We start from the raw sequence: 27,592 nt of genomic DNA on the forward strand, positions 1-27,592 counted from the left end.
ACATTGCGCCGTTTATGGGGATACTGTGTTCATAGAATCAAGGCGTATCCTACCCCGTCTTGTACATCCCGTCTTACCATCATCATTATGTCGAACAACTCGCAGCAGGACTTTTTCGGCGTTGATCACCAGACTTCAGATCATGGTTCGATCACGCCCGGTGCCCCAGTGCACAACATTGCCCAGACACCTGTCATGGAGTCGGGCAACCCCTTCGACAAGCTGACGATCCCCTCGGAGGCTCGCAACCAACAGATTGTTGGTCACCCCGGTGAATCTGTGGCTGATGACAAGTTCAAGATTCTTCTCGCTATCGATGGTACTGAAGCTGGTGACCTTGCTTTCAACTACATTATGGGCAAGCATGCTTTCAGTTCGAAGGATTGCCAAATTTTCCTTACTACTGTTTTGCCTGCCAATGTGCTCGGTGGCCCTTGGATATCTGGTCCCCTTACTATTGATAGTAAGAAGCAAAACGAGCTCCTTAGGCAGCTCCGTCACCAGGCTGTGGAGCGCATGAACCCTTACCGCAAGAAGCTCCAAAGCCTTGGTTACGATGTGACTATGCACGTTCTTCATGGTGAGGCGCGTGCTTCGCTTCTCAAGGTGGTTAGCTACCACAAGTGCGACCTTGTCGTCATTGGTAAGCGTAACCGCGGTTGGAAGAAAGGTCTCAGCAGCGGTACGGTGTCGTCCTACCTGGTGAGCCACTCGCCGGTCCCTGTTCTCGTGGTGAAGTAAATTGGAGTGGTATCGTGAAATAACTTTTGGTTTCTGTAGTTGGCTTGTGCATAAGTTCACAAGCTTAGCATAAGAGTTTCGAATAGGTCTTGTTAGCCTTTAGCGAGTCCTATATTTCATGTAGGTGACAGGCCTAAGATGCTTCACAACCTGCCCACATTTGCTACCTGTGGCCAAGAGGCTCGCAATACATTTGAGAGAAGCATTTCTGCATTTTGAGGCGCAGATACGACCTATCTACACCAATCCAGGTACGAGTATCTAAAGGGCGAAAGTCGTCGACATACAGCATACTTTCGCTTAGTAGTACACTGCCGGGGGCTTCTTAGGACCCTCGAAAGCATCACGCTCAGCTCCAGTCTGGTAGTTACCGTGACCAAACTTGGACGAAGTGTCGATGAACTTGAGCGAGACCTTCTCGAGGTCACGACGGGATGTGTGGATCTGGTGCGACTTGCGGATTGTCAGAACACGCTTCTTGACACCAGGGCAGCAGCCCTTGATCATGATGAAGTCGTTCTTAACAACACCGTAGTGGGGGAAGCCACCCATGGGCGTGATAGGCTTCTGAGTAGCATCAAACTCCGTAGCACCCGAAGCCTGGTCAGCGCCGTTACCAATGCGGTAAATCTTCTTGTTCAGCTCAGTGCGGTGGTGGTAACCATCCTGACCAGAGCGAGCCACCGTGAACATAACGTTAGCCGGGTGCCAAGCACCAATACAAGCCACCTTACGAAGACCCTTGTGAGTCTTACGAGGCAGCTTCGTGATACCCCAACGAGCAGTAACACCTTCGTAACCCTTACCCTTCGTCACACCGATGATATCAACGTTCTCGTCCTGAGTGAAAAGGCTGTTCACATCAACAGTCTTTTCGAAGAGGCCGTGAGCAAAGTCAACCTTGTCAGAGATCGAGCCACCGTTCACCTGAATCTCCATGAGATGGGCCTTCTTCTGCTTCAGGCTCGTGTTACGGAGCTGAGTGTGGGCAAGCACGCGAACAACGCTGCAGTACTTGCGGATGCGCTCGAGCTCTCGGGTAATCGACTGGCCGTTGTTCTCCGAGTACTTCTTGGCGTACTTAGTGAACGCCTTCCTCTTGCTACGGTACCAGTTCTTGTAGAAGCGACGCTTAACTTCGTCCGAGAGGTGCTCAGCCCAAACAGTGGTGAGCGAACGGAGACCGCGGGGCGTCTCGACATATCCGACAACACCGACCACAACCATAGGGGGAGTTTCGATGACTGTCGTAGCCTCAACAACCTCACGCTTGTGGAACTTCGAGCCGGGACGGTCAAGGTCACGAACAATGTGGGTCATACCAGCCTTGAAGCCCATGAAGGCGGTAAGGTGGACAGGCTTCTTAGGGTCATCCTTGGGGAATGACTTGACCTTTCCGCGATGGCTCGCGGCACGCTTGCGCGGCAAGAAGGCAAGAGAGCCGTGACGAGGGTGCTCGTACTTACAATGAGACATGGCTGTTGCCGTTGAGGTAGCGAGTCGAAGAAAACTGTGGGAGCGGAGGCAATCCCTACCGCGCCCTGCTGATTCGTCTAGTGCACGTGATAAAATATATTATTACTAACACACGTGATGCTACCTCGCATTCTGCTAGAACACCTCCACCGTGTTCGGCGGTAGGGCTGCGATGTCGTTAGACGGTGTGGGGGAGTGATTCAAGCTCTTTGACAAACTAACTTATCACACCTGAGTGGCACATGGTGCAATACACATAATCTGTACCTGATATAGGCCACCATAGAGGTGACCAGTTTGAATAGCATTTTTTACACACGATATCCTGTTCGCTCGATCGCGACATGTCGTTCGTAGGATTCTCTAGACACTTGATGCCTGTTTGATCCTTGTGCATTGAGACGAAACTGCCATCACGGATATAGCCTCCTGCACCGCCACATGCCTGTTGCATCACATCAAGCCTCTTTGCACGCCTAAGAAGAGCATGCGTCGATTCAACAAGGGCCATATTGCGGTTTGAACCGGCAGCAACTTGCTTGTGCGTTTTCGCATACGCCTGCATCGCCGTCAATTTAAGCTTTGGATCCATTTCATGATATTCATAGGTGATTTTTGATCTTGCAACTCCCAAATGATCTTTACACCAGATCTGAGCGCACATATGACCTGATTCTGACTTGAATGAAAGTGTGTGGACGGAATCACGTCTCGATGTTTTGACAGGAAAAATTTCAAAGGCCAGTATACACGACGGCTGGGCTAGGAATGCACAAGATACATGGAAGTGCGAGCGGCATGTCGGTTCAGCGCACTTGACACATGCGCCTCGGACTTGACCACACAAGGAGCATCGTGTGTCGTATCGCCACGGAGGCAAATTCCCGGCGCCTTCCACTGGCTGCATAGTCACCGTATTGGCAAACAATACTTCTGGAGTCCATAGTGCGCATAAGAGGTGAACCCAGTTATTGCATTCCGTGGGTTTGTAAACGTCCAAAGCCGTGAGCCCCTCGCCATCCGTTTTAGCTCGCACTTTGCGACCACCAAGCGAATGATGCGTGAAACGATCCGTTGGCGTCTCTCCACACAAAATACAAAAAGGCAGGATAGAAGATAAGGGATCCTGGTCATTTTTGCACAAGTCGCAAAGCCAAGCTTCAGTTTCTAAGTCTGCATTTTCTAGCCCCAAGCAGCCTTGATGTCCGGCGATACCACAATTTGCACAGCAGCGCATCAACTTTTTCGGATCAAGACGACGACACATAACGCATCGACCTGCTTCTGGAGAGGCAGAGCTCGCAGAATGTGCGATTTTCGGTTGGGTTTCCGCCATTTGTGCATAAGTGGGTACAAGTACGCCTAGTCCCGTTTCATCGGAGCCATGCTCAATAGCAGACTGTCTCTTCTTCTCAGTGATAAAAGCAGTGGCTGTCTCTGCCGCATACTTTCGCCAATACTGTCCACAATACACGCATAAACCATATCCATGTGAGTATAGCGGTGACTTGTACCAGAATGGGCTGGTAGCAACAGAGCAAAAAGAGCAGATTATTTTAGGTGGTATTCTGGACTCTGGCAAGTTATCGAATGATAACACAGACAATGCAGGAGATGATTCACGCTGCCTATCTTCTGTCTGTGTATGTGCCCCTCGAAGAGTGATCTTGACTCTCTCCCGACCTTGCCATCGTTCTTTCAGGCGACGAAGTTTCCAGCGGTAGAGACCTTGCACGATTTGCGCAGGTGTTCGATTCGGTAATGCCTTTTTCAAATTGCGCATATCACCAGTAACCTCAACAATCGTCTTCTCGAGGAGGTCTTCCTCTTCCTGTGAAAGTAGAAACAATCCGAAGTCAGTATCATTACTTTGGCTGAAATGTTTCGCTGCATCCTCGTAACGGAACCCGCTAGCACATAACAAAGATAGTGCTCGATTCATAAATCGATATGAGTATTTGGCTGCATTCGAGCGTGGTGCAGCTAAACTCTCCAAGTACTGATCCACTTTGCTCCAATCGAGATCTGGTGGGGGTATACAAATCACATTTATGGTTTCATCAGATCCACGTTCATATATGTCATCTTCAGATGTCTCTTCTCGGTCATATGTATCCACATCCATGGAATCCACGCCTTTCGCATTAACCATCTTGAATGTGGTTCTGTTTTTTCGTGGGGAAGACTTTGCAAGTAATGAGGTGTTCTTTGAGTGCTGTTGCTGTTCTTCACATGACAGAACGTTAGCCTGGAATTTAGGGCCGATACGTGTTACAGCGCGCGGGTAAATGGAATCGTGTGAGTCGAAAACATCCATGACTGAGGAGTGTTCGCCAAAGTAACGGTGCGGCCATCCTTGGAAGCAGCGAAGTCCTTCACGATCCATTGGGCTCGATAATACAATCTTGTTCTCGGGCTCGAGGACATCACTAAACAAATTTGATCGGGTTCGTTTCCGCTTTGTTGACTGAGTTGAGCGTGGGCCATGTACAGTGGCTGAAGACGGGGGCGCGTCGAGCCCACCGCCTCCAACACCCTGCTCCTCGACCACCTCATCATGCTGTCTAGCACAGGGAGCACAATTCCAGCTGTACCCCTTGGCTGGCTTTGTAGATAGAGGCGGCGTCAAGCATTGCATATGAAAAAAGTTCCGACAAGTGTCACATCGAACAGATTCCACTGTAGAAGCCCATTCATGGCATACAAAACACACTCGGAGCACATCGCACAGTTCAGAAGCAATGGACGTCTCTGCCACAATAAACGAGTATCGCTCACGAAGCACTTGAAGCACATTTTCAGGCGCATTCCTTAGTTTCCATGTGGGGATGACTTCATAGAATCGATGAATATACCTGTCGAAGAGTTGGTAAAAATAAAAATGATCATCGCGACGTTTCCATGCTGCTAATTCTTGCGGCGATCCATGGCTGATAAGGTCCCGATGCTTCACACGACACTTGCCGCGAATAGCAGTCACAGGAAATGTATCCGAATGCATAGTGGCCACAAGGAGTCTCGAATCGTTGTTCGAACGATGCGTAAGATCCCGCATTCGCAAAAACAAGTTTACGCGTACTTGCCCGCCCCCGTGACCATGATGATTTTCGCTTTGCAGAATATTCATTACACGTGCAATCATATAAGGTTCGCCTAAGCCATAGGCCCATGGTGCAGATATATATACATAGTCATTTATTCGAATCTGTATGTTATTCTTTAACGTAATGCGACTGGGCGTCGCTGTCATGATGTGGGACAACGGGTTCTCAGCCTAGAAATCCTGAGTCTCCACTGTTTACGGAGCCACGTGCCACGGAGGGCAAGGGCTCTGAGGCAGGCTTCCCTATTACACACGTCGTCCCCCAGCGTTTGCACATCGGCACATACGCCAACACTATATTATTCATAGAATACAAACTACGTCAATTATGGTGAATCAGCGTGAATGTGCTACGAAGTAGCGTGAATCACGCGGGCGGGTGCATGTTCGTTGACACCATCAATCTTGCGAGCCACCTTTGGCACGTTCTGAATCGAATTGTATAGCGTTACATTGACGCCTGCGATCTGCTCGTGATCGTGACCATCGCTTCCTTTCTTCTGACCACCTTGTCCATAGGCACGTACACGCATGCGCTCCCATTCGCCCGCCGTGACAGCAGGTAAACCGCGTGAATGACGCTCAGACCAAAAGTCATGTTCTTGAGACGCTTTCTTGACAATGTCTGACTCCATCAAGGGTTCAAGGACAACATTCTCATTGAAGAGAGCAAAATAGAACACACCAAGACGGTTATAGTGTTTCTGATCTTCAGGCGGTGCCACTACACGGTGAATGGTTGGTTTAAAAAAACCACCAGAGATGAAATGCATAGCGTCACCAAGATTTAACACCACGGCATTCGCCTCATGACGAACTTTGCGCCAAATATTATCAGGCATCAAGACTTCCAGTGACGTAATGGGCTGTGACCAGAGAATCGACACAGTATTAAAGTCGGTGTGACCCTGCAAACGAACTCCATCTACCGCTTCGTCATCCTCTGGCGGAGGTGGGCGATAAAGAGCAAAACGTAGCAGGTCTAGCCCCTTAGATTCCTGATCTTTCGACAATTCCCACAGAGTGTGTACTGGAAGCTTGAGCACTAGAGACAGTACAGAAAGGACCTTGCGTAAGATTACATCGTGGTTGAAACGAGCGAACTCGCGCACCTCGTCCACATAGGGCTGAATCTGGGCAGGATAGCGCTTGCGGTCTTCAGCCTTGAAATTCTGCGACCCGAAGTTAAGCTGTTCGATACGATCTTTCACGCCGTTGATTTTCCAATGGCCCATAGGCTTGTACCCAACAAAGCTACCAGCATGGAGCATATCAGCGACGCAGCGATTCTTTTCAGAGTCGTTGATTTCATCAAATCCGTGTTGCGCGATAGAGAACTGACGCAGAACTTGGTCGTAAGAGAGGCCATGGTTTACGGCATACATGAAGCCCGTTGTGCAAAAGGCATTACCTACCTGTTCCACAACAGACTCAGGAACTTGATCCATGTCATCTCCTGTGATTAAGGACAGATCAAGCGTCTCGAGCGGAGCCCAGTCAAAGTCAGTCTTTCTTGAAGGCAAAGGGGGAATCCACGGTTTGATGTTAGCAGAAGGCATGAGGTGTGGGTCAAAAACGGCATACTTGACCCCAGTTTAAATAGAAATAGAGACGAGATACTCGCGTGCTAATTGCAATCAACATCGACAACGCAATACTGTCTAGATGGCATGCTTCATGCTGCTATTGTCGTGATCACTTCGCACCATCTGGCTGGAGACAATGCAACTCCACTCAACGCGGTGCGTAATTTTATCGTAGCCAATCAAATACGCCCCTGTTTGTGTCATCTCGCGTCAACATGATAGGGTGAGGAAATGTTGTGCAATCTCTCCGCACATTGCTCGCCCCATGAACTACAGGATCATGATATGGCTGAGCGAAATATAAGCTTGACCCCATCAGATGAGCTCCTCTATGGGAGACGATGCGTATACAGAGATGGAAGAAAAGAAAACTGTAGTATCGAATGATTCTGATTTTTCTTTTGACGTGGAAGGTACAAAGAGATCAGAGCCCAAGTTTGACGCTGAAATTCGCAATCCACTGGTGGGCTTGGCTCACGAGGAAATAGAGCGCCGAGTTTACTACTTCGTGAAGGAAAAAGGACTAGAGGAACACCAGGACATTTTTCTTAAAGGAGCTCTTTGCGCGCAGGTTCAAGAATCGGGGGACTACAGTGCTATCAAGACATTGACTGAAGAAGAACATCGCCTCCTCAGGCAAGAGTGCGAGCGCAAATGGCGACAACCATTTTTGCTTTATTTTCTAGCCATCTGCTGTAGTATTGCTGCAGCTGTACAAGGCGCCGATGAATCTGTAATCAATGGAGCTCTGCTTTATTTTCCGTCACAGTTTGGTTTGTTCACGGGCTACTGTGATTATTATACCAAGGATCCTCATACTGGTGCGTGCAATGAACAGCTACTTCCACACGTGAATCCATCGTGGACGCGCCAAGATGTAACAAATGACATAAGTAAGAACAATTGGTTACTTGGTCTTGTTTCTTCCGCTCCGTACCTATGCTGTGCCGTGCTTGGTTGCTGGGTCTCGAGCCCTATGAACAAGATTTTTGGGCGACGTGGAGCAACTTTTGTTTCTTCATTGATTAGTTTTGCGACATGCATTTGGCAAGCTGTAACAAACAACTGGTGGCACCTGTTCTTGGCACGATTTATCATGGGTTTTGGCATTGGGCCTAAATCAGCGACGGTCCCCGTGTATGCAGCTGAATGCGCGCCACCTCTGATTCGTGGAGCTCTTGTGATGCAGTGGCAGACGTGGACGGCATTTGGTGTTATGCTTGGCAATGCTTTTGGGTTAATGTTTTATCAAGTGAAAGACACTACATCTATCCACGGTCTGAACTGGCGTCTGATGTTAGGAAGTGCCTGTATCCCTGCGATATTTGTCATGGCACAAATATACTTGTGCCCCGAATCTCCAAGATGGCTTATGAAGCAAGGTCTTTATAAAAAGGCATTTGCTTCCATGCATCGCCTACGCAATACACCTCTGCTTGCAGCCCGGGATTTGTTCTTGGCTCATTGTCTGATTGAACTTGAGCATGAGTCGGGAGAAGTGAAAGGTCATCATCCTGTTTGGCAGCTTTTTTCCGTACCGCGAATTGCGCGAGCAACATGGGCAAGCACCATTGTCATGTTTGGACAGCAATTCTGTGGTGTTAATGTTATTACTTTCTACTCAAGTACGATTATTCAGGAAGCAAACAACAATTCCATCAGAGATGCATTATTAGGCAGCTGGGGATTCGGCTTTGTCGCATTTGTTTTCACTATTCCAGCGTGGTATTCTATTGATATATGGGGTCGGCGTACTCTGCTCTTGTTTACATTGCCGTTTCTTGCCATATTTCTTCTCATCACTGGGTTCTCTTTTTGGATTGATCATGCCAAAACAAACACTCGACTCGGTGTAGTTCTGATGGGTATATACGTATACGCCGCATTTTACGGTATGGGAATGGGGCCGGTACCATTCACGTACAGTGCAGAAGCATTTCCCATTCATGTGCGTGATGTGGCCATGTCTTACGCTACCGCCGTGCTTTGGTTTTTTAATTTCATCTTATCAATCACATGGTTTCGCATGAAGGAGGCATTCACAGCTCAGGGATCATTTGGCTGGTACGCGGCATGGTGTATCATTTTATGGCTTCTTGTCTCGCTGTTTGTACCTGAAACCAAAGGTTTGACATTGGAGGAATTGGATAGTGTCTTCAGTGTACCCTTAGGGAAGCAGGTCAAAAATCACATTCGCATGGTATGGTATAAGGGAAGCAGAGTGATGAAAGGGTCTTGAGTCTTTCCCATGAAAACAACGTTCATTTAAATATCAATAGATGTAATTTTGGGTGAGTGAAGTATCTTTTTCTTCGCTTGGATCCCTTCTCACTTATTCAACGGTTCTTATTCCAGGCTACAGATTTAGGGTGTTTCACAGCGCATCAAGCACTCCAACAACAAGAAATTAATACGCGCCTATGCACACAAAATCCACGTCCGTATTCCCTCGACTTTCATTAAACAAATCACTTGACAAGTACTGTTACATTATTCCTATATACATGTGCTGAAAATTGGGAAAACATTTCGAAGAAAGTGTACAATACACTCAAGTGCCCCAAGCAGTTTGAACAGAACGCATCTTGATAGGATGGACAGATAAAGATGGACATCGTTGAAGTTGGTGCAGAACATCGAATTCATTAGGAATACTAGTAAAAGCATGAGGAGCTTGAGTGGCTTCGGGAGCTGTATGCATACCCATTTGCGTTGATATTGGGTTCTGCTCCGATTGATCAGGTGAGGACGAGACATTCCTAAATGGTGCCATTGTGATGAAAGCAGGAATTCCGTATGGGTATCCAGATGCAAGTTGGTAGTATCCCAACTTTCGAGGTGTCGGAGATATCTCGGCATCGAATGCATTCGGAGACAAATTAGGCATCCAGTACAGCTCTGGAATAGTCATTGAATTGCTTGAAGTGGCCCCGAATGTAACGTTCCGTGCATCTGACGACATCTGAGGCGATTTCTGAGCGCCCATACACATTATGTCAACATTTCCATTGATCCTCATGCAATCCTTGGAGGCATAAGTATACCTACCAGAAAGAGAATGCATATGTGGCTTTAGGGGTTCGCTTTTGAGACCAGCATGTAAAAAGCCTGTTGAAATAATGTTTTGACTGTCCGGGTTTAAACATGGTGGGGCTGCTAAATCTGGCGATGTTGTTTGGTTCACCGTACTGCCAGAGATGTACTGGACGGAATTTTCGGCATTTAATGGGGCAACCAGACGCTGTCTTGACGGGTAAACGCCCTTTAAGTCAATTATGTCACTTTGTAGACACCGCTTGCGTTTCTTCGAAGACTGCGCTACAACAGTCGGATCACCTATTGCGTGATGATTTAGCACCACAGGATTAAAATGCGGCGTAAGAACGGGGGGTGTGGCAGGCGAAGAGCTAGAAGACCAAGCTGTAGTTGGTGGTGAGGAGCAAAATGCGCCTGAGGGTGTGTTCTCCCTTAGTTGTAATAAGTTAAAGTCCCTATCCCTTTGTTTCACAAGCACATCCAACGTAGCGCACCAATGCCGAAAGTTCTCTGCACTTATATTAGCACTGGTCCCTATTCCAGAAAACAGCTGCATTTCCATTTTTGTTATCTCATACAGTGGAGTGTGAGAAACATCCGACCATGTTTTGTTCGTGTAGGTGAAATCATCGAGAAACTTGTTGGCTAAAATCAACGATGTGAGGAAAAGTCGATATTCGCTGCCCAATTGTCCATGCAAGCCAGAGTTGCGGACTTTTAAAGAATAAATATAGTACAAAGACAATTTTATGATAGAATCTGAAACTTGTGTGGTCTTTAAAATATTGTTCACAAAGGCTGAAAACCTTTGCGACGGAATCGTCCGAGACGGGCTTGGTAGTGTAGCATCGCAACAATTCGCATGCTCACCAAAGGCAGTCAAAAAATGCGGACCTACTCGGTTCGAAGATATCGCAGAATTAGAGTCAGTACATAAATGGTCCGCTCCACTAGGACACTGCTGAAGCGGTGGTAATGCAGACGTCTCTGCAAACCAGATAAAGCAAACCAAGTTAGCACATGTCTGAGGCGAAAAGCTCGTGACGTTTTTTACACCTTTAGCATGACATGATTCGTAGATACCTTGCCCAGCACCTTTAGAAAGAAACGGCAGCGAAGTTTCGCCGAAATGGGGTATTGGCTGCTGCCTCAAATTGCATGTCAGTCGAACATTCGAGCGTGACATAAGCCTAAAGAACCACCCACGGTTCCTGTCAAACCTTCAGCTAGTGTATATGTTGAGCGAGTTTTAAGAAGGCCCAGATGTCTTACTGTGGGGAATATGAATTATGGTCAGGTGTATGGCTTATGTATAAAAATTTAGATTCCAGAGTGGCGAACTAAAGTGGAATGGTTCGCACGGACGCACCTCTGCCAGGGCGGTCCATTTTGACCCTCTTTCAACAATCTGCGCCCACAATGTCACACAGGGGCAAATTATACGAAGCATTTCTAATCAGACTCGTCGTCTGTGCATCTATTGGCCAGTCAATTTTGAGCTTTACTGCATGTCGAGTGTGTTCATCCTGATTCGTCGTTCGGATTCCTAGTCCATGGTATGCGGAGTAACATAAGCACAATAATGATGCAATAGATGCATCTCGATCCCATCATTTTACTGGCATAAGATGAGTGCAAAATATCTCCGTAAGACGACTAAGACATCGATTGGCTACCTGACAGTTTACTTCATATATTTAGAAACAGGGTGTACATCTTTTTGCCCGTCTGACGTAACTTCCTAATGCACACCAATGCTCTTTGCATGAGAACCAATCATATGTATTAATTGTTGCTACATTTGCAAATAAGTAGGTTTGAATGCGGACGTTCCTACACTCACCATAGGCTTGTCATTACTGCGCCACTAGTGGTGCAATTACACTCATGTTGACCAATCATGACGTTCATCACTACGATAGAGATCCCTAGTTCATTTTATCAGTTTCACGCGGGGAAATCATATTGGCCGCTCGTGCAAGGCACATCGAGTAGTCTTTGTCGCTCCAAGGCACCGTACTGACATTTCGCGTTTGCCCTGATTGTTCTGCATCAGCGCGCTTAATGGGAAAGCTGAAAATGGGTAACTCGGTTGTGACGAGCGAGCCTAGAAGCTCGAGAAACGGATCTTCTGGTCCTGCTCTCTTCCAATGCCAGGGATTCGGTGATTGCCGAATGGTTTTTACACGAAGTGAACACCTTGCTCGTCATATCCGGAAGCACACTGGTGAGCGACCATTCCAATGTCACTGTCTAAAAAACTTTTCTCGTCTTGACAATCTCCGTCAGCATTGTCAAACTGTGCATGAAGATAAGCCAGAGTTGAATGAGAAATTGTTGCAAAAACTAGCATCTGTACATTCCAATATGTCTTCTGCAAATAAGGTTTCGAGTGTGAATGGGAAAGTCGACATGAAAGATCACCAAAAGAAGCGCAAGGCCGACTCGGAGCCTTTTAATCTGAATGGCATCGAATCTAAAAGAATGGCTCACATGGCTGACCTTCCTCTGATTGACTCGAAATCATCAGCGAAGAGCAATCAAGTAACTCAAACGCGGCCATCAAATGATATTAAAACCAATTTGAGCTCCGCTTTTGCGAACGGAACAGATTATATGATACCCACGCTGGCTCGTCAACCGCCTCCTGCGACAAATCAAGCAGGCAGTTGTACACCTGTATCTGGTCGTATTTCACCGCCGTATTTTTTTGCCAACTATATTCGACCTAATAGTATTTCCGAAGCCCCACGTTATCCTGGATCGTATTGGCCGGCATCATTCAGTTTCACACGACCACCAATTTCGAAGAATTCGCGGACATATCTTCAACCTTTGTCCAGCATGGCGTCAGGTGCGTCTCTGCAATATTCGCCTTTTCATGATACTCCTGCACCACCTTCAATTCGAAGTGGTCTGAATAATGGTATGGCTCTTAATAAGCATGCATTGAGAGCGCCATCGCAAAATGATCGAGAGAAGTTAATGCCATTACCAAGCATGTTGGATCGGTATTCCAAGGAAAGGTCTCAGATTACATCAAGTTCTGCCTTAGAATCAAATCCGACAAGTTTGAAGCATTGGTCGCTTGCCTCGACGAAACAAGGTCAGAAGTCGAGTAGCATACTAACTCCCGTTCATTACTCAAAACTCAAAAGATCCTCCCTCGAACCGCGGCATTCAAACGCGCCTTATACTGCTCCTATTTTGGATTCTGATCGTTCGCGTTTGTATGCGCCATATTTATTATCCCGACAAGATGTACCCGCCCCAAAAACGATACCCGAGCGATATCCTTTTATAAACAAGTATCATTCTACACGCTATCGTCTTCCGACACAGTCTGCATGTCAGAGGCTACCTCGTAATCTAACTTCTAATGAAACACTGAGTACTTCGCTTCCTGTATCATCGGGTACGCGATTTACACCTTGGTCTACTGTCAAAGCACAAAACGCGCAAAACACTTTTGCAATTCCATAGTGATTCGCCTAACGCATTGTCGCGCTATTGTCGGAAGAAATTTTCTCACTTATTTTTATTTGCTTACTCTTTTGAACTGTATGTTTCAGCCTGTGGGTTTATCTGTAAAAGTTTGGACTTAGCTCCATAATTCCCGGTGCTTTGTTGTCCTCACTTCTAGACAAAGAGCGTCCAGCAGACCAGCAAAGCATTACTAGTATTTTGTGATTGCTACGTTGCCAACAGTTGCACCGGACCGATAATGAGGGTATTTCCACTAGTTATTAAGCTATACGTGCATTATTAATGAGGAATGGTGATAACAAATTAGCCCAAAGACAGCATCGATGAGATATAGGAAGTTCATCCTTCATTGGTGTTTTGATACAGATCATTAACAGCAACATCGAAGTTGGATTCGTTCTGGTCATGCTCAATATCATGTTTCAGATCAAATCGCGACTCACGACCAGATGGCACCCAGTGTGCAGAATTCCAGGGTTTGACTGATGAGTCCATAAACATAAGCTGTACAGTTTCCAAGTCAAGGTTGGCCGTTTCATACAGGAAAAAGAATACAATGAGGAAAAAGGCAACAACGCATCCGACGAACACGTAGCCATAGTAGAAGTGAATATCATCAGTGATTGGGGATGTGAAGAATGCGAGGTTGAAGTTCCATGTCCAATTACTCATCGTTGCCAAAGCCATTTGCTTAGCGCGAAGTTGGGGGACAGCCAGCTCAGCAACAGATGTCCAAACACCAGGGCCCCATGTGCTAGCAAAGCCGAGGATGAAGAAACAAGCCGAGCAAATCATAAGAATTGCAATCGACTTATCACTGACATTACCTGGATTGCCATCATCATGACCACAAACACCGGCAGTTGAAAATACAATAAGCCAGATAGTCATCCAAGCTGCACCAACAAGTAAGCAAGTACGCCTTCCGAACTTGTCTAACGCATATAGGCCGGGTAAAGTTGTAAAAACATTGACTGCGCCAAGGATAATTTGGGCAATGTATGAATTGTCTTCCTTATCTGATACCAATTCAACGGGTGCGAAAATGGTGGCGCCATAGTAAAAGAAATAATTAGCGCCAGTAAGCTGTTGTCCCATCTGCAGAAGAACAGCCATAAGAGTGCGGTAAAGCGCCTTGTGTTTGAAGCTGAAACAATCGAGCCAACTATTGCCCTCTTGCATTTCGGCTTCTTTCTCCACCTCAGTCTTGATTTCTGTGTATTCGTCATTCACAAACTTGTCATCTTGACCCACACCGCGCATAAAGGCAAGAACTTTTTTAGCTTGTTCAAACTTTCCTTTCTTTGCTAACCAGCGAGGACTTTCTGGGCAAACCAGTATACCCAAGCACAAAATTAAACCGTAACCGAATCCAACACCGATTGGTACGCGCCATTCACCAGAGTCGCCATACTTGTGGGTAGCATAGCAGCAGCAATACGATAATAGCAGTCCAAGCGTGACACACAATTGGTAAGAGCCGACCATAGCTCCTCGAACCTGACGTGGCATAATCTCAGAATTGTAGAGAGGCACGGTAGCGCTGATCCATCCGATACCGAAACCGTCTACAGCACGACCAACGGCAATTTGTGCCCAGTCATGCTCGGAAGAGATTTGAATAATCAAAGCAACGAAGTATACAATGCACCCGAGTGAAATCGCATACTTTCTGCCAAATCGATCAGCGACTGGAGCGCCGAATGCAGCGCCAAGAATGGCACCCGCACTCAAGAGACTGACAACGAGACCCTTAATCCATGGAGTCCAGTCCTTTTCCCCAGGTGGACCTTGTGAAAATCTTTGTTTAAAATCATTCATGATTACCAGGTCTGAAATCTGACCTGTATCCCAACCAAAAAGCAAGCCGCCGATGGAAGCCAATGATCCTATTACATAGGATACAAAGCTAACCGGAGCTCCGGAGACTCTGGAAATTGACTTCATGAATGATGCCTAACGCTACCAAAGTCGAGTTATGTATGCGAATATAAGGCGTAAATATCGCATCTGTGCCACACTCTGCGGGGCACCTTAACGCTCCCATTTCCAGCCCCGAGACCTTCCGAAATTATTAGTTCGTGTTTGGAATCCAGACTTGCGAAAGTATTGGTCTAACTATGACTTATTTCCATGTGCACTTATATACAAATCCCCCAAAAACCAATCAACACCCTATTTTAACTGAGGGTGAACAAATGCGGACTGGATCGTGTTAGTATTATGCAAAATGTCATTAACAATTTGTGACCCCTTGCTTGAACTTATGTGCTCAGTGTTGAAGGAAAGTGTTTGGCTGTACTTCGATGGTCGATCAGCAAGGTAAATTACAGTTTGGGGCGACACTTTTTTCGCATCATAGCAGGAGTGTTATCCACTCAAATCATAAGGACAAGAAAGGAGCACAAACCGTTCGTGTATGAATACGCACCTCACTCGTTCATCCACAGGATGAAATGCTTGTATATCGGTGCGTTGCCCAATCTCGCACTCCTGAAAGGCGAGGTGACCGTAGCCAATCGGGACAACCGACCCAGTCATGTGCGGAAAAGTTGAACCCTCAACCTGTATCGTCGCTCCATCCAAGAAGGAGAGCGGCTGACGCAGGGAAGTCTCAGCTCATCGCACATGACTGCCCGTCCAAATAGACGAGTTTCTAATTTCGAAGACGGGAACGCGAGCCACGGTACGGTGTGCTAGCCGGGCTCGAACTATAGTGTCTGAGGTGTTAGACCACTTGGAATAAATGTGCCTCGAACATACCTTCTTGGAATTTGTTCAAGGAGAAGATACTGACGGCTGCTCGGCGAAACTTGTCTCGATTTCCTCGCTTAGTCAGCGTCTACGGCCTATGCAAGTTCTGAGCCACGAATCGATCTCCACTGTTTTGAGGATGTCAAGAGACTTGGAGCGAAATCAAGAGGCAACGTGCTACATCGGAAACTTGGATGAGCGTGTAACAGATGAGATTGTATGGGAGCTGATGCTACAGGCAGGTCCTATCGCGCACGTTTATTTGCCAAAGGATCGTATATCGCAAATGCACCAGGGCTACGCATTTGCTGAGTATCAGACCAAAGGAGATGCTGAATATTCTTGTCGTATCCTGAACGGAATAAAATTGTATGGAAAACCTATTCGTGTCAATTTGTCATCGAATGAAAAGCAAGAAGTGGATATCGGCGCGAACTTATTTGTCGGAAATTTGGATTCAGGTGTAGATGAACGTCTCCTGTATGACACCTTTGCCACGTTTGGAGGTGTTGTTGGAGCGCCTAGGATCGCGCGTGATCCAACCACTAACGTGTCGAAAAACTATGGATTCGTATCTTTCGATTCTTTCGAGGCAGCAGACGCTGCAATCGAATCGCTGAACAACCAATTTTTACTCAACCGACCTATAACAGTGATGTATGCGCTTCGAAAGGATGGAAAAAATGGTGAGCGCCACGGGTCTGAGGCTGAACGTCTTGTTGCAGCCCAGGCGCGTAAACACCATGTCCTTCCAACGGCTCAGGATGCATATGGAATGCCTTCAGCATCATGGCCCGCTACCTCAGGTAATGTTCTGCCAGGGGCTGGCTGAACTCTTATACGATCTTATCATTGTGATACCCCTGTGGGCATGTAGAGCCTATAAATATCGTGCTGTTAGCAACAAGCCACGATTGTGCGTCGTGTCCGAGCAGAGGGTCATAAATGTGCTGACTAAACTCTGGCTGTATGTCGGTCTGCGGCTCAAACCTTGGCGCTTTCGGCAACGTTACGGGCTCCTCGAAATACGCTCGGGAAGCTTGACTATACTGAGCGTGTAGCCACGCTGTGTATGCTATGATACCTATGAGGAAGTTCTTGCGAAACTTTATAGGTTTGATTGCTTTGTTTTTGACGCTCAGCGTGAATGCTTCAGTTGGTGATCGATCTTACAAGTTCGCTCTTTGCAGGTCGTCATGTGCTCAAGACACGTGTAGGAATCACCGTCCTTTGTCTATTACGGACGATACAATCGTGTTACCAGATCCTCTACCATGGTACCTAATTATGTTTGGTTGGACGTGCGAGTCGAATTGTGAATACCATTGCACCCATCGAATTACCAACGAGGCTCTCAAGCGAGTACAAGATATCAAGATGCGTGTCACCAATGGAGTGAAAGCAGAGCAAAGCGAGCTCACTCTATTGAATGAGCGTTGGGAGTTGCAGCTCGAGGCTGATCTAGAGAAAGACGTGCGTCTAAGGGAGGCATGCGGGGCACTTGAGTTCCTTGGACCTTCGGGCAAGTGTCTGCCTCGACTTGCATCACCACCGCCAGCTTTAAAGACTGATAGCGAGATTCGTCGCCAAATTGAAGCTGAAGTTGCGCGGGAGTTGGCACAGCTTCCTGTCATTGACAAGCGCACGGTGCAATACTTCGGTAAATGGCCCCAGCTCCGTGTACTGGGCATGCAAGAACCCATGTCGGCTGTGTTTTCTTTTATGAATTTATGCGTACAAATTTACGCTATGAAGAAATTATTTCGTGAGCGATTACCCTTATCGTTCCCTCTTAGGAACGTGTACCGGTCTCATGTCATGATTGCTGCTGTCGCATGGATAGCCAGTACGGTGTTTCACACACGTGATTTATGGTGGACAGAGCGCTTCGATTACTTCTCCGCCGCGGCGGTGCTCATGTCAGGTCTTTTTATGTCGCTGTGCCGCATTTTTCAAGTTCTTCCGCGAACGCCGCTATTTTCACGTCTTCTAAGTGCCTGTGTCGGTGCATGGGTCCTACATGTGCTCTATCTCTTGTCAAACCGTCGGATGGACTACACTTATAATATGACTGTCTGTCTTGCGGTGGGTGTGATTCACAATCTATTATGGATAATGTATGCACGCATGCCCCGCATGATGCAGCAGGTTCGTGTGATGCTGATGCGTCTGGCTCACGATCATTCGCATGCACACAGCAAAGCGATCTTGTCACCGAAGCAGTGCCGCTCGCTTGAGCTGCTTGTTTTGCTTATGTTTGCTGCGCCAGCACTTGAGCTCTTTGATTTCCCTCCTTTATTCCGCTTGCTGGATGCTCATGCCTTATGGCACTGTGCGACGGTGCCTCTTTCGTGGTGGTGGTACCACTGGCTTGTGGAAGATGCACACGAGTGTTTGGTGACGCATGCATGGTTTATTGATCAGCATGGTACAACCGCGGCGGAATTTGATGAGCTGCACACCCCCACGCTTCAGAGTGATGCCAAATCAGCCGCGGCGACTTCTGCGCTTCCTGTTTCCATGCAACAACCCATCGTTGATACCACGTCTATTGGCCAGATGATGCCTTCGCATCTGACGCCTTATGCGACCAGGGTCCACGAGTTTCTCAGGTCACTTCGTGGATGGACTCGGAATATCGCTCATTCGCTCCGGACCATGTTTATAAGCCCATAATACTGTATTTTAGCCCAAGGTTTTGTGTCTAATGGCGAGATGCATCTACATAAAGTCGAGATCATCATCCAGGGCTTCATCACCGTATGCCTTGAGGTCCAAGTCGTTCTTTGCATGGTTGGTGACCACTTGCTTGGGCTTGTTGTTTTGCAGGCGCTTAAGATTACCGCCCGTTTTCTTGAATTCTTTATCCATTTTGACCTTGTTCTCTGCGAGCTCGCGCAACTTCGTAGAGCCCTTGCGCATGTCTACATCCCGCAGACCTTGTGTGGTCAGAAGAGTAAGCATCTGAGGAAAGAAGTGCTTGTCAAAGCCTGGCAGACTGGCCTTGGGCTGGATGAACGTCTCATACAGCGACTTGGCAAACGCCTCCCAGTCTTCTTTGCTTGATGGCTTGGCGCTTGCGAGCGTTCCAGATGACTCAGTCGTATTCTTTCCTTCCCTATTTTCGTCAATAGACGCACTGCCAAGTAAGGCGGCAGCATTATCGAGATCTGAACGCATTTGTGCTTCCTTCTCTTTACGTCGCTGCTCCGTTTCGTCGACCTGGGATTCCTCCAAGTCCCAGTCATCGAAGTCATTGCCTGTGTCGTTCTGTCGCATAGCTTCCTTCTCAGCGATTTTCTGTTTGACGGACATGCGTTTCTTCGGTTCAGGCGCTGGCACTGGCGCTGGCTTGGGCTCTTCATCTTCCTCCTCCCAGTCATCCTTCACATCATCATCTTCCAGATCCTCGTCTTCGAATTTACGGCGTGGAACAAAGGCGGGAGCACTGGGTTGAACGTCATCATCGTTTTCTGCGTGTTGGTATTGGCAACGTACCCCAATCGCTCATCTTGGCTTTTTTTAGTGGTCGTGGACAAAAGACGTGGTCGCTTCATTCTCCACTCGGCCTTCAACGCCGTCATTGAACCAAGCGGGTCGTAGAAATGTGGCCGCGCCATGGTGCTCACTGCGGCAGGAAGCGCTTGCTGCAGGTGAGGACTCGGCTATTTCACACTGCCTGCTGTGCGTATGCGAAAAAATCGCCGAATCCGTACCACGACACACTTCGCCTGCCACAGACGCCCTTTAGCCTGCGTGCGTTTGCCAAGGATCGTGAGCCCTTATTTCGTCCTGCGACAACGTCAAATTTGTATCGATGGCAGCGAGAGAATCTGGGGCGCCCAGGAGAGCGGGACTTTGTGCTGCATGATGGACCGCCCTACGCGAATGGCCATTTGCACATGGGTCATGCTCTCAATAAGATTGTCAAGGACATGATTCTTCGGTACCAGGTGTTGCGCGGTCGTCGGGTGCATTATATGCCGGGATGGGACTGTCATGGACTTCCGATTGAGCTTAAAGCGCTAGGTGAGCTAGGTCCCGGACAGAGTCCCAGTGATGTTCGCTCCGCTGCGCGACGCGTCGCCCTTCGCGAAATGGAGCAGCAGCGCCATGAATTTCAGCAGTTGGGTATCATGGCCGACTGGCAGAACACGTACCAGACCCTTGATTTTTCATATGAGCTTGAGCAGTTGCGTCTCTTTGCGCAATGCGTGGAACGCGGCTTGATTTATGAGCAATTCCGACCGGTGTATTGGTCGCCATCAACGCACACAGCCCTGGCCGAAGCTGAAATTGAGTATGATGACAAGCATGTAAGTCGAAGCACATATGTGCGATTCCCGCTACGTCGCAGCAAAATTTTGACGGGGTTGAATGAGCCCGTGTACCTGGCCGTGTGGACTACGACGCCATGGTCTTTGCTGGGCAACATGGCACTTGCCGTTCGCGCTGATGCAGCGTATGTTCTTGTGCGCCGAATCGAGACGCACGAATTGTATATTGTGGCTGAGGACCTAGTTGAGTCGCTTGCCTCTGTGCCGGCCGGTCGGCCTGGTGAATCGGGCACGTTGGGCCCTTTTGACAAGTTGGCTACCGTGGCGGGCGCCGACCTTGTCGGGTCCACGTACGAGTGTCCATGGATGCTGCCTACTGAGGAGCGGTTTTTGATGAATGCGCCATTTGTCACGACCGACGCAGGCACGGGTATTGTGCATATGGCGCCGGCCCATGGTCAAGAAGACTATGAAGTATGGCGTGATGCTGGTTTCCTCACGAAGTATGGTCTCAAGTCGCCTGTGGATGCGTTGGGGCGACTCGTGACGAATGCATCATGGGGGCTGAACGATGTCATTCGTGCGGACGTCGCTCGGCTGCATGGCCTCGAGGCGCTAGGTGACGGTACGGAGCGTTTGTTGCAACTTCTTGACGCACATAGCGTTCTGCTCAGTGAACGGCCGTACGTGCACAGCTATCCTATTGACTGGCGCACGAAAAAGCCGATTCTGACGCGGGCAACAGCACAGTGGTTTGCTGATCTGCGTCAGAGCCAGGGCGATGCGTTGAAAGCTCTCGAGTCTGTCTCGTTCACACCCGGCACCGGTCGTCAGCGGCTACGCAGCCTTATATCGCATCGCTCAGAATGGTGCATCTCTCGGCAACGCACATGGGGAGTGCCGATCCCTGTGGTGTATGACGCGGCCACTCATGAACCTATTATCAATGTCGAGAACGTGGAGCATATTTTGCGCGTCCTGTCCGAGCATGGCACTACCAACGTGTGGTGGACGCTGAATCCACGTACGTTTGTGGCGCCTTCATTCCGTGATCCGAGCAAGTCGTACTATATCAAGGGCGATACGCTCGACGTGTGGTTCGATAGTGGCTCATCCTGGGCCGTGCTCCAACGGGCTTTGAATGAACCTGTTTGTACGCCTCATGCATGTGCGGATGTGTATGTCGAAGGTTCGGATCAACACCGCGGCTGGTTCCAGTCGTCTCTACTCACACGTGTATCTGTCTGTGGCAGCGGAGCCACGGCGCCCTTTGCGAATCTGCTCACGCACGGCTTTGTGGTCGATGAAGCAGGGCGCAAGATGTCCAAGTCGTTGGGCAACGTCATTGCTCCATCGGCGTTCTTGCACGGCGATCCCGAGGCCCCCAAAGACTTTCCTCCATTAGGCGCTGATGTACTGCGCTGGTGGGCGGCCAAGACAGACTATACCAAGGATTCCCCCATCAGTGTCCTGATCATGAAGCATGTTAGTGACGAAGTGCGCAAGTTGCGCAATACGGCTCGATTCATGCTTGCGAATCTGTCGGGTCACGCGCGATCGGCAATGGCGCCGCTGAATCGAGCGGGCGCCAGTCTGTTGCATCGGTACGTCATGCATGAGCTGTACTGCCTCGAGACATCTTGTCGCGACGCTTATACACGCTTTGACTTTGCTTCTGTGACACGCAGCTTGATCGAATTTGCGACCAAGACGCTGTCGACACTGTATTATGACAGTGTCAAAGATACCTTGTATGCCGGGCCATCAGAAGACCAGCCACCCATCTTGGCCGCCATGAACGAGATTTTGCATACAATCACATGCGTTCTAGCGCCCATCCTCCCCCATCTCGCTGAAGATCTTCATTGGTACCGCCATGGCGCGACATGCGATCCCACTCCTGAGGAGGTGCATTCGATGCCGTCCTTCTTCCAACAAGGATGGCACAATGTCTCGGATGTATGGTACGATCCTTCACTGGAGCATCGCATGCAGGAGATCTTGCGAATTCGCTCTGAGACGTTTGCTCTCGCGACATGGTGCAAGGACAAAGACCGCCTTATCAAAGGCCCTGCCGAAACAGACGTGGCTTTGTACGTCCCGCAGACACAAGCACTGTGCGACCTGCTACATGCCCACCATGGCGAGCTACCTGACCTATTTCATGTGGCTCATTTGCATTTGTATACGGATATGGGAGCTTGGCGCGCCGCAGCGCCAAAAGATGGATGGTACCGCGAAGTAGAGATGCACCATTTCCCGGTGCACATTCGACTTCAGGCCTCATCCCATGAAAAATGTCCGCGATGCTGGAAATACCACAGTGAGTCTTCTGACACACTATGCAAACGCTGTGCAACTGTAGTGCATTAAAAATGATCTTTTTGAAATGCGAATCCGACGTAGAGAGTGCATGCCTCCCAAAGACTAGTAGTCACGTTAGGTGCGACAGACCCGTCCGCCGTGACACTCTGATCAAGCACATTCATGCGCCGGAGCAGATATCGGAGATGCTTGTTCTGGTATCCATCCACAAGAATTTGATCGAAGCGTGCCTTGTATGTGAGGCGCAGTCCCACCTCACTCGCGATCGACTCGAGCATGCGCCAGTCGACCACATATTCTGGCACATTATCGACAGCATCTTTCAGCCAGAAATGATACTTGTTGCCGAAAGGCATATCTCCCTGAGCAAAGCGGATATCGAACTCGACTTTGTATTCGTCGTTACCAAACTCAAGAGCCGTGGCATCTCCTGTTTCCTCCAAACGACCAAACAGGGTCTCTTCGTCGGGTATCGTACCGATGAAGATGCCGCCAGGACGCAGCCATTTCGCGACATTGGTCAGCATCGTACGTGCATTTTCCTCCGTATCCCATCCGTAATGGAGGCAGAACTGCATCGTAACCACGTCAAACATGGGTTCCAGCAAGGACTCGGGTACGAGCTGGTCCAATGGTGTACGGAATCCGTCACCCACAAAAAAGTGCGCATCCCAGGGAAGTGAACTTTCAGTATAACGCGAGCGAGCATGTTGAATAGACACATCGGCAATATCCAGCATCACCATTTCCGACACATGCTGTTGATCCCACTTGCGCAAATCGCCGCCTTTCCCGCACCCCAAATCGAGGATGCGAATGCCTTTCTGATCCTCTGATTCAGGTGGCGCGTACAAATTGATTAAAGCTGACTTGACCCAGTTATTGAATCTCTTAAGTCCGATAATAGGAGAGTTTTTCCGCGCTTCTGTGCCTACATCCTGGCGCTGGTTGTAGTGCGACGCAACGTTGTGCGCTAGTTCTGGCGTCGCTTGATCAGAGTGTTTCCGTGTACGTGTCGAACCATGAATTTCAGTATCCTGCTGCATCCTCAAAGGGTTGTGTGTTTGCATCTTCCATTCATTCGCTTCTTTCCAGGTCATGGGATGTAAGACGCTGCGAGCTGGTGTACGGCGCCATTTTGGTGCGTACGCTTGAGTACTCGTTGGCACAGATGCATCATCATCATCGCCATTCGAGTCACTCGCTGCTTCAACGCCGACCATGCTGTTGTTTTTCAGGCGCTTTGCGGCTCTCTCTGGTGAATCACCCGAGTCAGGCATCGCAAGGCAACCAACGAGCTGCCGTGCTCCCTGCGAGTGCCGATCAGTGATGTGGAGGTACACGCACATTGCCTCCTGAACGCCACAGGGCATGCAGGCGCTTCCGGATGGATGGAGCGAACAAACACAAGCATATTGGGAAGCCTGTAGCCAGATTAGGCCCGAATATTTCGTGCATGATAATGGATATGCGCTTTCTCACCTCATGAATGCCATCGAGGTCATGGACCCTATTATGGACGCAGGTATGGCCTGCCCGACTGACATGATACCCGAAAAAGAGCGTGTGCCGCACCATCATGGTCCTTTTCCCAGCCTTTCGTGTCAAGATATATGCTGGGTGCTAGACCGCTTTGTCGCTTGTGAACTCGACTGGTTGCATGGCGCTGCACTGGTGCAAACCATTTACACAAGCACATTTTTTCATGAGCACGTCTTGCTCGGTACGCAAACGGGGCGGCATTGGAGTCAAACGGTCTTGGTAGCCTACATTTTTGCCACAGTCAAAGGATGCGGCATACAATGGAATGAGCTGGCTAAGCAGCTAGTACTGGACCAGGAAGACTATTGCAGCGATACAGGTGGCATCGCCTTTCCTGATGCGCATTCTGTCTCGTCCATTGTCGACCGACTCGAACAGGCTGCTGTTGAAGTGAAACAGCAGCTGGACCTTGATGAGGCTTCTAGTCTTTCTATGCGTCTCGCGTTCCGAAAACACTGGTTGTTGTGCCTCTCGGCTTTGGCAGCCGATGTCCCCGACAGTATGGATGTGCACATTCATCTAGAGTCATGTATGCAACTGTGGGTGGCGATATCGACCTCCAAGTACCCGTTACAAGCTTCAGCGATGCTTGAAGCACCTCAACACCTGCACGTGTTTTTTGACGTGGCGTTGAGCCGCACGCTTTCGTCACACATCCCTATGCGACCTGTCGCGCCGCCAGATAGGCAGCAGGTACTTGATGGCTGGCACCGCATTTTGTTCAAAGAAATGCCTATACCTTTGCGACTTCTTGCATCCACTGACGTACTAGCTTGGAAGTCACTACTTGAGTGCGCCGCCGTGACCTTCCAGCGGCAGCAGGCGCCTGTGCCATTGGTCCGCTCCTTCATCCAAACTATGGTGGCTAATGGGTACACAGTGATGGGTGGAACGCATGATACCGAGCATCTTGCAGTCAACCTGCTTGAGACGTGGCGAAGCATCTGCGTGCAAAATATTATGGTGCGCCTCGAATGGTATCAACACAGACAGCCTACTAGCGTACTTCCCAAAATGTTGTCGCAGTTCTTGCAGCGACTCGGCGCATCCATCGCCCAAACTTTGAGAATATTTGCTCAAAATCGCGCGCGTCAAAGACGCTCTTTCAGCAAAGCCTATTCGTCGTGGATGGACCTGCTTGACTTGGCGAGCACTCTTACCTCCAGGATCAACGATATCGTCCCGATCCCGGGCGATGCACTGACTGGACCTATTTTGTACATGATACTTGTGCATATGGAACACACTATGGGGTCGGGTTTTGAGCTTGAGCTGTACCATGCCGAAGAACGCGCATGCATGTACTGGGTCCTCGCCCTCGTGTACGGTGAGCAATATGCTTTAACGAAGGATCATACGTCCAGTTCATGGCAATGTATGGCTCATGCCTCGAGGGCACAACAACATCTGTGTTCTGCTTTGGCTATCTTGCATGTACAGACGCATGGAAACCAACTCTCTCGGACGCACGCCGCGTTTGCTCGACGACTGAAGTGGCTTCGCAGGCCACCATGGTGTTCCCCGCCTCGCCTATGCATCGCAACATCTTACGCTCCGTTTGATGTCAATATGTGCTGGAAATCATATGAATCATGGCATCAGACGACGCTTTCACAGCCAATGCATGCACCAGCATTGCATCATCTCGACCAAAGTGTGATTTACGCGAAACACGCGATGGAAGCTCGAGTCTCTGATGCATCTGCGATATTATGTCGCCGTGAACGTCGAACTCTGGACCAGCATATATTGGATGTGGCACTAGCACTTGGTGCATGGGTTCGTATGCATCCCTCTCAGGGGCCGGTGGAGTCTTTGTGGACAAATTCGCATCATCCATGGTATGATACACTACAACCCCTACTGTTGGACGATAAGACGCACTGACCCTTGTAAATCTTCTGGTACCTCTTGAATATGACGTTCATCTTCCCAGCGTTCCCTACCCCAAGCCCAAACAGCATCGAGGATCACGCTGGCGATACCCATCCCATGCACAAGGTTGATAGCATAGTAAAAGTTGGCATTTGCCGACCCTGCATACATCCATAGGTAACGAAATACTGGGAATAAAAGTGTCGTGTACGCAAACAGCATGAACGACACCATGGGGTATCGCAGATAATCTGCCAAGCGACCGTATGACAGGCTCCATATGGCAAGAAACGCGGCCGTGTCGCCGACGCATGGGTAAGCCTCAAAGAGACACTGGACACCCAGGAGTATTGTGAGTCCAAACACAAGGTCTGTGCGATACTTGAGCAACACGGGTATGGTATAAATCCACATGTGAACGTGGACGACCATGACGAAAAATGAGAAAAAGTGAGAAAACATTTCGACAAAAAAGTACCAGAACAGTCCAATGGTAGGTGTCAGATCGTCAGCCAGGAAGCGACTACCGTACACGCTGCGCACGAATGCGCCATTTGAATCACCAGACAATAAATAAGATGTGAAGAGAGAGGCTATTAGCAACAGCGATGCATGCCATACAAACTTGCGCAGGAACACATACCATGCATCCACTCGTCGTAGCCCAAATTTGGAGCGCCAAGATCCATAATCAGCATACGAATCACTTCCCAACAGAGCAAAGATAGGGGTGAACATGATTGGCGTGAAAAATAGTATGCTGTTGAGTACGTGAGATAGGACCAACAACCGAGAAGATCCTCGTATAGCGCTCAACAAACTGACCATGATGAGGCATGTGCGGACCTGACTCATAGACTTGGCAACGCATGCTGCAATAGCATAGGGATTAAGCAGAAAGCAGGCTACAACGAGCACAGGTGAGAGACAAAAGGCTTTGTTCTTAGAGCGTGAACGAAGTATTTCGGCCGTCTTGGCCAGTGTGACACCAGTTACCACATCCACAGCAATCCAGACAACGGCAGACAGGAATGGATCTAGAATCAATTTCGTGGGTAAAAGAAGCAACAGCGGGGAGTGATGCTGCGTGAGAGAGCCCCAAATATCTTGCGGTGAAGCATTCGCAAATCGAAAGATCGCATGCAACTCGCGAAGCAGGTCTAATCGGTCTAAGGGAGTCGCAAACTCGAGCACATCGATGAGTGACTCGCCCCAGGCGCTTACCCATGATATGAGCACACGTAGCGCGATGCCCACAGTAAAAACTGCCAGATATCCTGCGGACAAGCTCGGCATGCCTGCCGTCACTGTCGTAGAGGGATAACTTGAAGCGTGCCCCAGCTCAATCGCGGCGCAAGTGCCACGTGGCAAAGAACAAGTCCTGGTGCAGG

The 27,592-nt window shown here is 48.9% G+C and overlaps 15 protein-coding genes across 15 annotated transcripts; 7 read left to right on the forward strand and 8 right to left on the reverse strand.

Moving 5' to 3' along the window:
• Window positions 1-87: 87 nt before the first annotated feature.
• On the forward strand, window positions 88-741 carry MRET_1591 (universal stress protein; the record flags this gene model as incomplete). Its single annotated transcript, XM_027628218.1, has 1 exon — window positions 88-741. One exon carries the CDS (start codon window positions 88-90, stop codon window positions 739-741), a length of 654 nt encoding a protein of 217 aa, XP_027483993.1.
• A 300-nt stretch (window positions 742-1,041) lies between these two features.
• On the reverse strand, window positions 1,042-2,217 carry MRET_1592 (large subunit ribosomal protein L3e; the record flags this gene model as incomplete). Its single annotated transcript, XM_027628219.1, has 1 exon — window positions 1,042-2,217. The coding sequence occupies one exon, from the start codon at window positions 2,215-2,217 to the stop codon at window positions 1,042-1,044; it is 1,176 nt and encodes a 391-aa protein (XP_027483994.1).
• Window positions 2,218-2,434: 217 nt separating this feature from the next.
• On the reverse strand, window positions 2,435-5,467 carry MRET_1593 (PHD finger and BAH domain protein (Snt2); the record flags this gene model as incomplete). The annotated part of the gene is made up of 1 exon (XM_027628220.1): window positions 2,435-5,467. One exon carries the CDS (start codon window positions 5,465-5,467, stop codon window positions 2,435-2,437), a length of 3,033 nt encoding a protein of 1,010 aa, XP_027483995.1.
• A 203-nt stretch (window positions 5,468-5,670) lies between these two features.
• Window positions 5,671-6,879, reverse strand: MRET_1594 (2OG-Fe(II) oxygenase superfamily; the record flags this gene model as incomplete). Its single annotated transcript, XM_027628221.1, has 1 exon — window positions 5,671-6,879. The coding sequence occupies one exon, from the start codon at window positions 6,877-6,879 to the stop codon at window positions 5,671-5,673; it is 1,209 nt and encodes a 402-aa protein (XP_027483996.1).
• A 346-nt stretch (window positions 6,880-7,225) lies between these two features.
• Window positions 7,226-9,145, forward strand: MRET_1595 (MFS sugar transporter; the record flags this gene model as incomplete). The annotated part of the gene is made up of 1 exon (XM_027628222.1): window positions 7,226-9,145. The coding sequence occupies one exon, from the start codon at window positions 7,226-7,228 to the stop codon at window positions 9,143-9,145; it is 1,920 nt and encodes a 639-aa protein (XP_027483997.1).
• A 312-nt stretch (window positions 9,146-9,457) lies between these two features.
• Window positions 9,458-11,128, reverse strand: MRET_1596 (cyclin; the record flags this gene model as incomplete). The annotated part of the gene is made up of 1 exon (XM_027628223.1): window positions 9,458-11,128. One exon carries the CDS (start codon window positions 11,126-11,128, stop codon window positions 9,458-9,460), a length of 1,671 nt encoding a protein of 556 aa, XP_027483811.1.
• Window positions 11,129-12,006: 878 nt separating this feature from the next.
• MRET_1597 (zinc finger protein) lies at window positions 12,007-13,425 on the forward strand (the record flags this gene model as incomplete). Its single annotated transcript, XM_027628224.1, has 1 exon — window positions 12,007-13,425. One exon carries the CDS (start codon window positions 12,007-12,009, stop codon window positions 13,423-13,425), a length of 1,419 nt encoding a protein of 472 aa, XP_027483812.1.
• A 342-nt stretch (window positions 13,426-13,767) lies between these two features.
• MRET_1598 (transporter) lies at window positions 13,768-15,375 on the reverse strand (the record flags this gene model as incomplete). The annotated part of the gene is made up of 1 exon (XM_027628225.1): window positions 13,768-15,375. The coding sequence occupies one exon, from the start codon at window positions 15,373-15,375 to the stop codon at window positions 13,768-13,770; it is 1,608 nt and encodes a 535-aa protein (XP_027484006.1).
• A 946-nt stretch (window positions 15,376-16,321) lies between these two features.
• Window positions 16,322-17,014, forward strand: MRET_1599 (splicing factor 3B subunit 4; the record flags this gene model as incomplete). The annotated part of the gene is made up of 1 exon (XM_027628226.1): window positions 16,322-17,014. One exon carries the CDS (start codon window positions 16,322-16,324, stop codon window positions 17,012-17,014), a length of 693 nt encoding a protein of 230 aa, XP_027484007.1.
• Window positions 17,015-17,259: 245 nt separating this feature from the next.
• MRET_1600 (Mn2 homeostasis protein (Per1)) lies at window positions 17,260-18,858 on the forward strand (the record flags this gene model as incomplete). Its single annotated transcript, XM_027628227.1, has 1 exon — window positions 17,260-18,858. The coding sequence occupies one exon, from the start codon at window positions 17,260-17,262 to the stop codon at window positions 18,856-18,858; it is 1,599 nt and encodes a 532-aa protein (XP_027483398.1).
• A 45-nt stretch (window positions 18,859-18,903) lies between these two features.
• Window positions 18,904-19,693, reverse strand: MRET_1601 (translation initiation factor 3 subunit J; the record flags this gene model as incomplete). The annotated part of the gene is made up of 2 exons (XM_027628228.1): window positions 18,904-19,655; window positions 19,681-19,693. The coding sequence occupies 2 exons, from the start codon at window positions 19,691-19,693 to the stop codon at window positions 18,904-18,906; spliced, it is 765 nt and encodes a 254-aa protein (XP_027483399.1).
• A 94-nt stretch (window positions 19,694-19,787) lies between these two features.
• MRET_1602 (isoleucyl-tRNA synthetase) lies at window positions 19,788-22,832 on the forward strand (the record flags this gene model as incomplete). The annotated part of the gene is made up of 1 exon (XM_027628229.1): window positions 19,788-22,832. One exon carries the CDS (start codon window positions 19,788-19,790, stop codon window positions 22,830-22,832), a length of 3,045 nt encoding a protein of 1,014 aa, XP_027483294.1.
• Window positions 22,829-24,064, reverse strand: MRET_1603 (mRNA (guanine-N7-)-methyltransferase; the record flags this gene model as incomplete). Its single annotated transcript, XM_027628230.1, has 1 exon — window positions 22,829-24,064. The coding sequence occupies one exon, from the start codon at window positions 24,062-24,064 to the stop codon at window positions 22,829-22,831; it is 1,236 nt and encodes a 411-aa protein (XP_027483295.1).
• A 91-nt stretch (window positions 24,065-24,155) lies between these two features.
• MRET_1604 (N-alpha-acetyltransferase 35, NatC auxiliary subunit) lies at window positions 24,156-26,213 on the forward strand (the record flags this gene model as incomplete). The annotated part of the gene is made up of 1 exon (XM_027628231.1): window positions 24,156-26,213. The coding sequence occupies one exon, from the start codon at window positions 24,156-24,158 to the stop codon at window positions 26,211-26,213; it is 2,058 nt and encodes a 685-aa protein (XP_027483394.1).
• Window positions 26,187-27,497, reverse strand: MRET_1605 (phosphatidylinositol glycan, class U; the record flags this gene model as incomplete). The annotated part of the gene is made up of 1 exon (XM_027628232.1): window positions 26,187-27,497. The coding sequence occupies one exon, from the start codon at window positions 27,495-27,497 to the stop codon at window positions 26,187-26,189; it is 1,311 nt and encodes a 436-aa protein (XP_027483395.1).
• Between the last annotated feature and the right edge of the window lie 95 nt (window positions 27,498-27,592).

The sequence above is a fragment of the Malassezia restricta genome, chromosome II (genome assembly GCF_003290485.1).
Source record: "Malassezia restricta chromosome II, complete sequence".
In the NCBI taxonomy this organism is placed as follows: Eukaryota; Fungi; Basidiomycota; class Malasseziomycetes; order Malasseziales; family Malasseziaceae; genus Malassezia; species Malassezia restricta.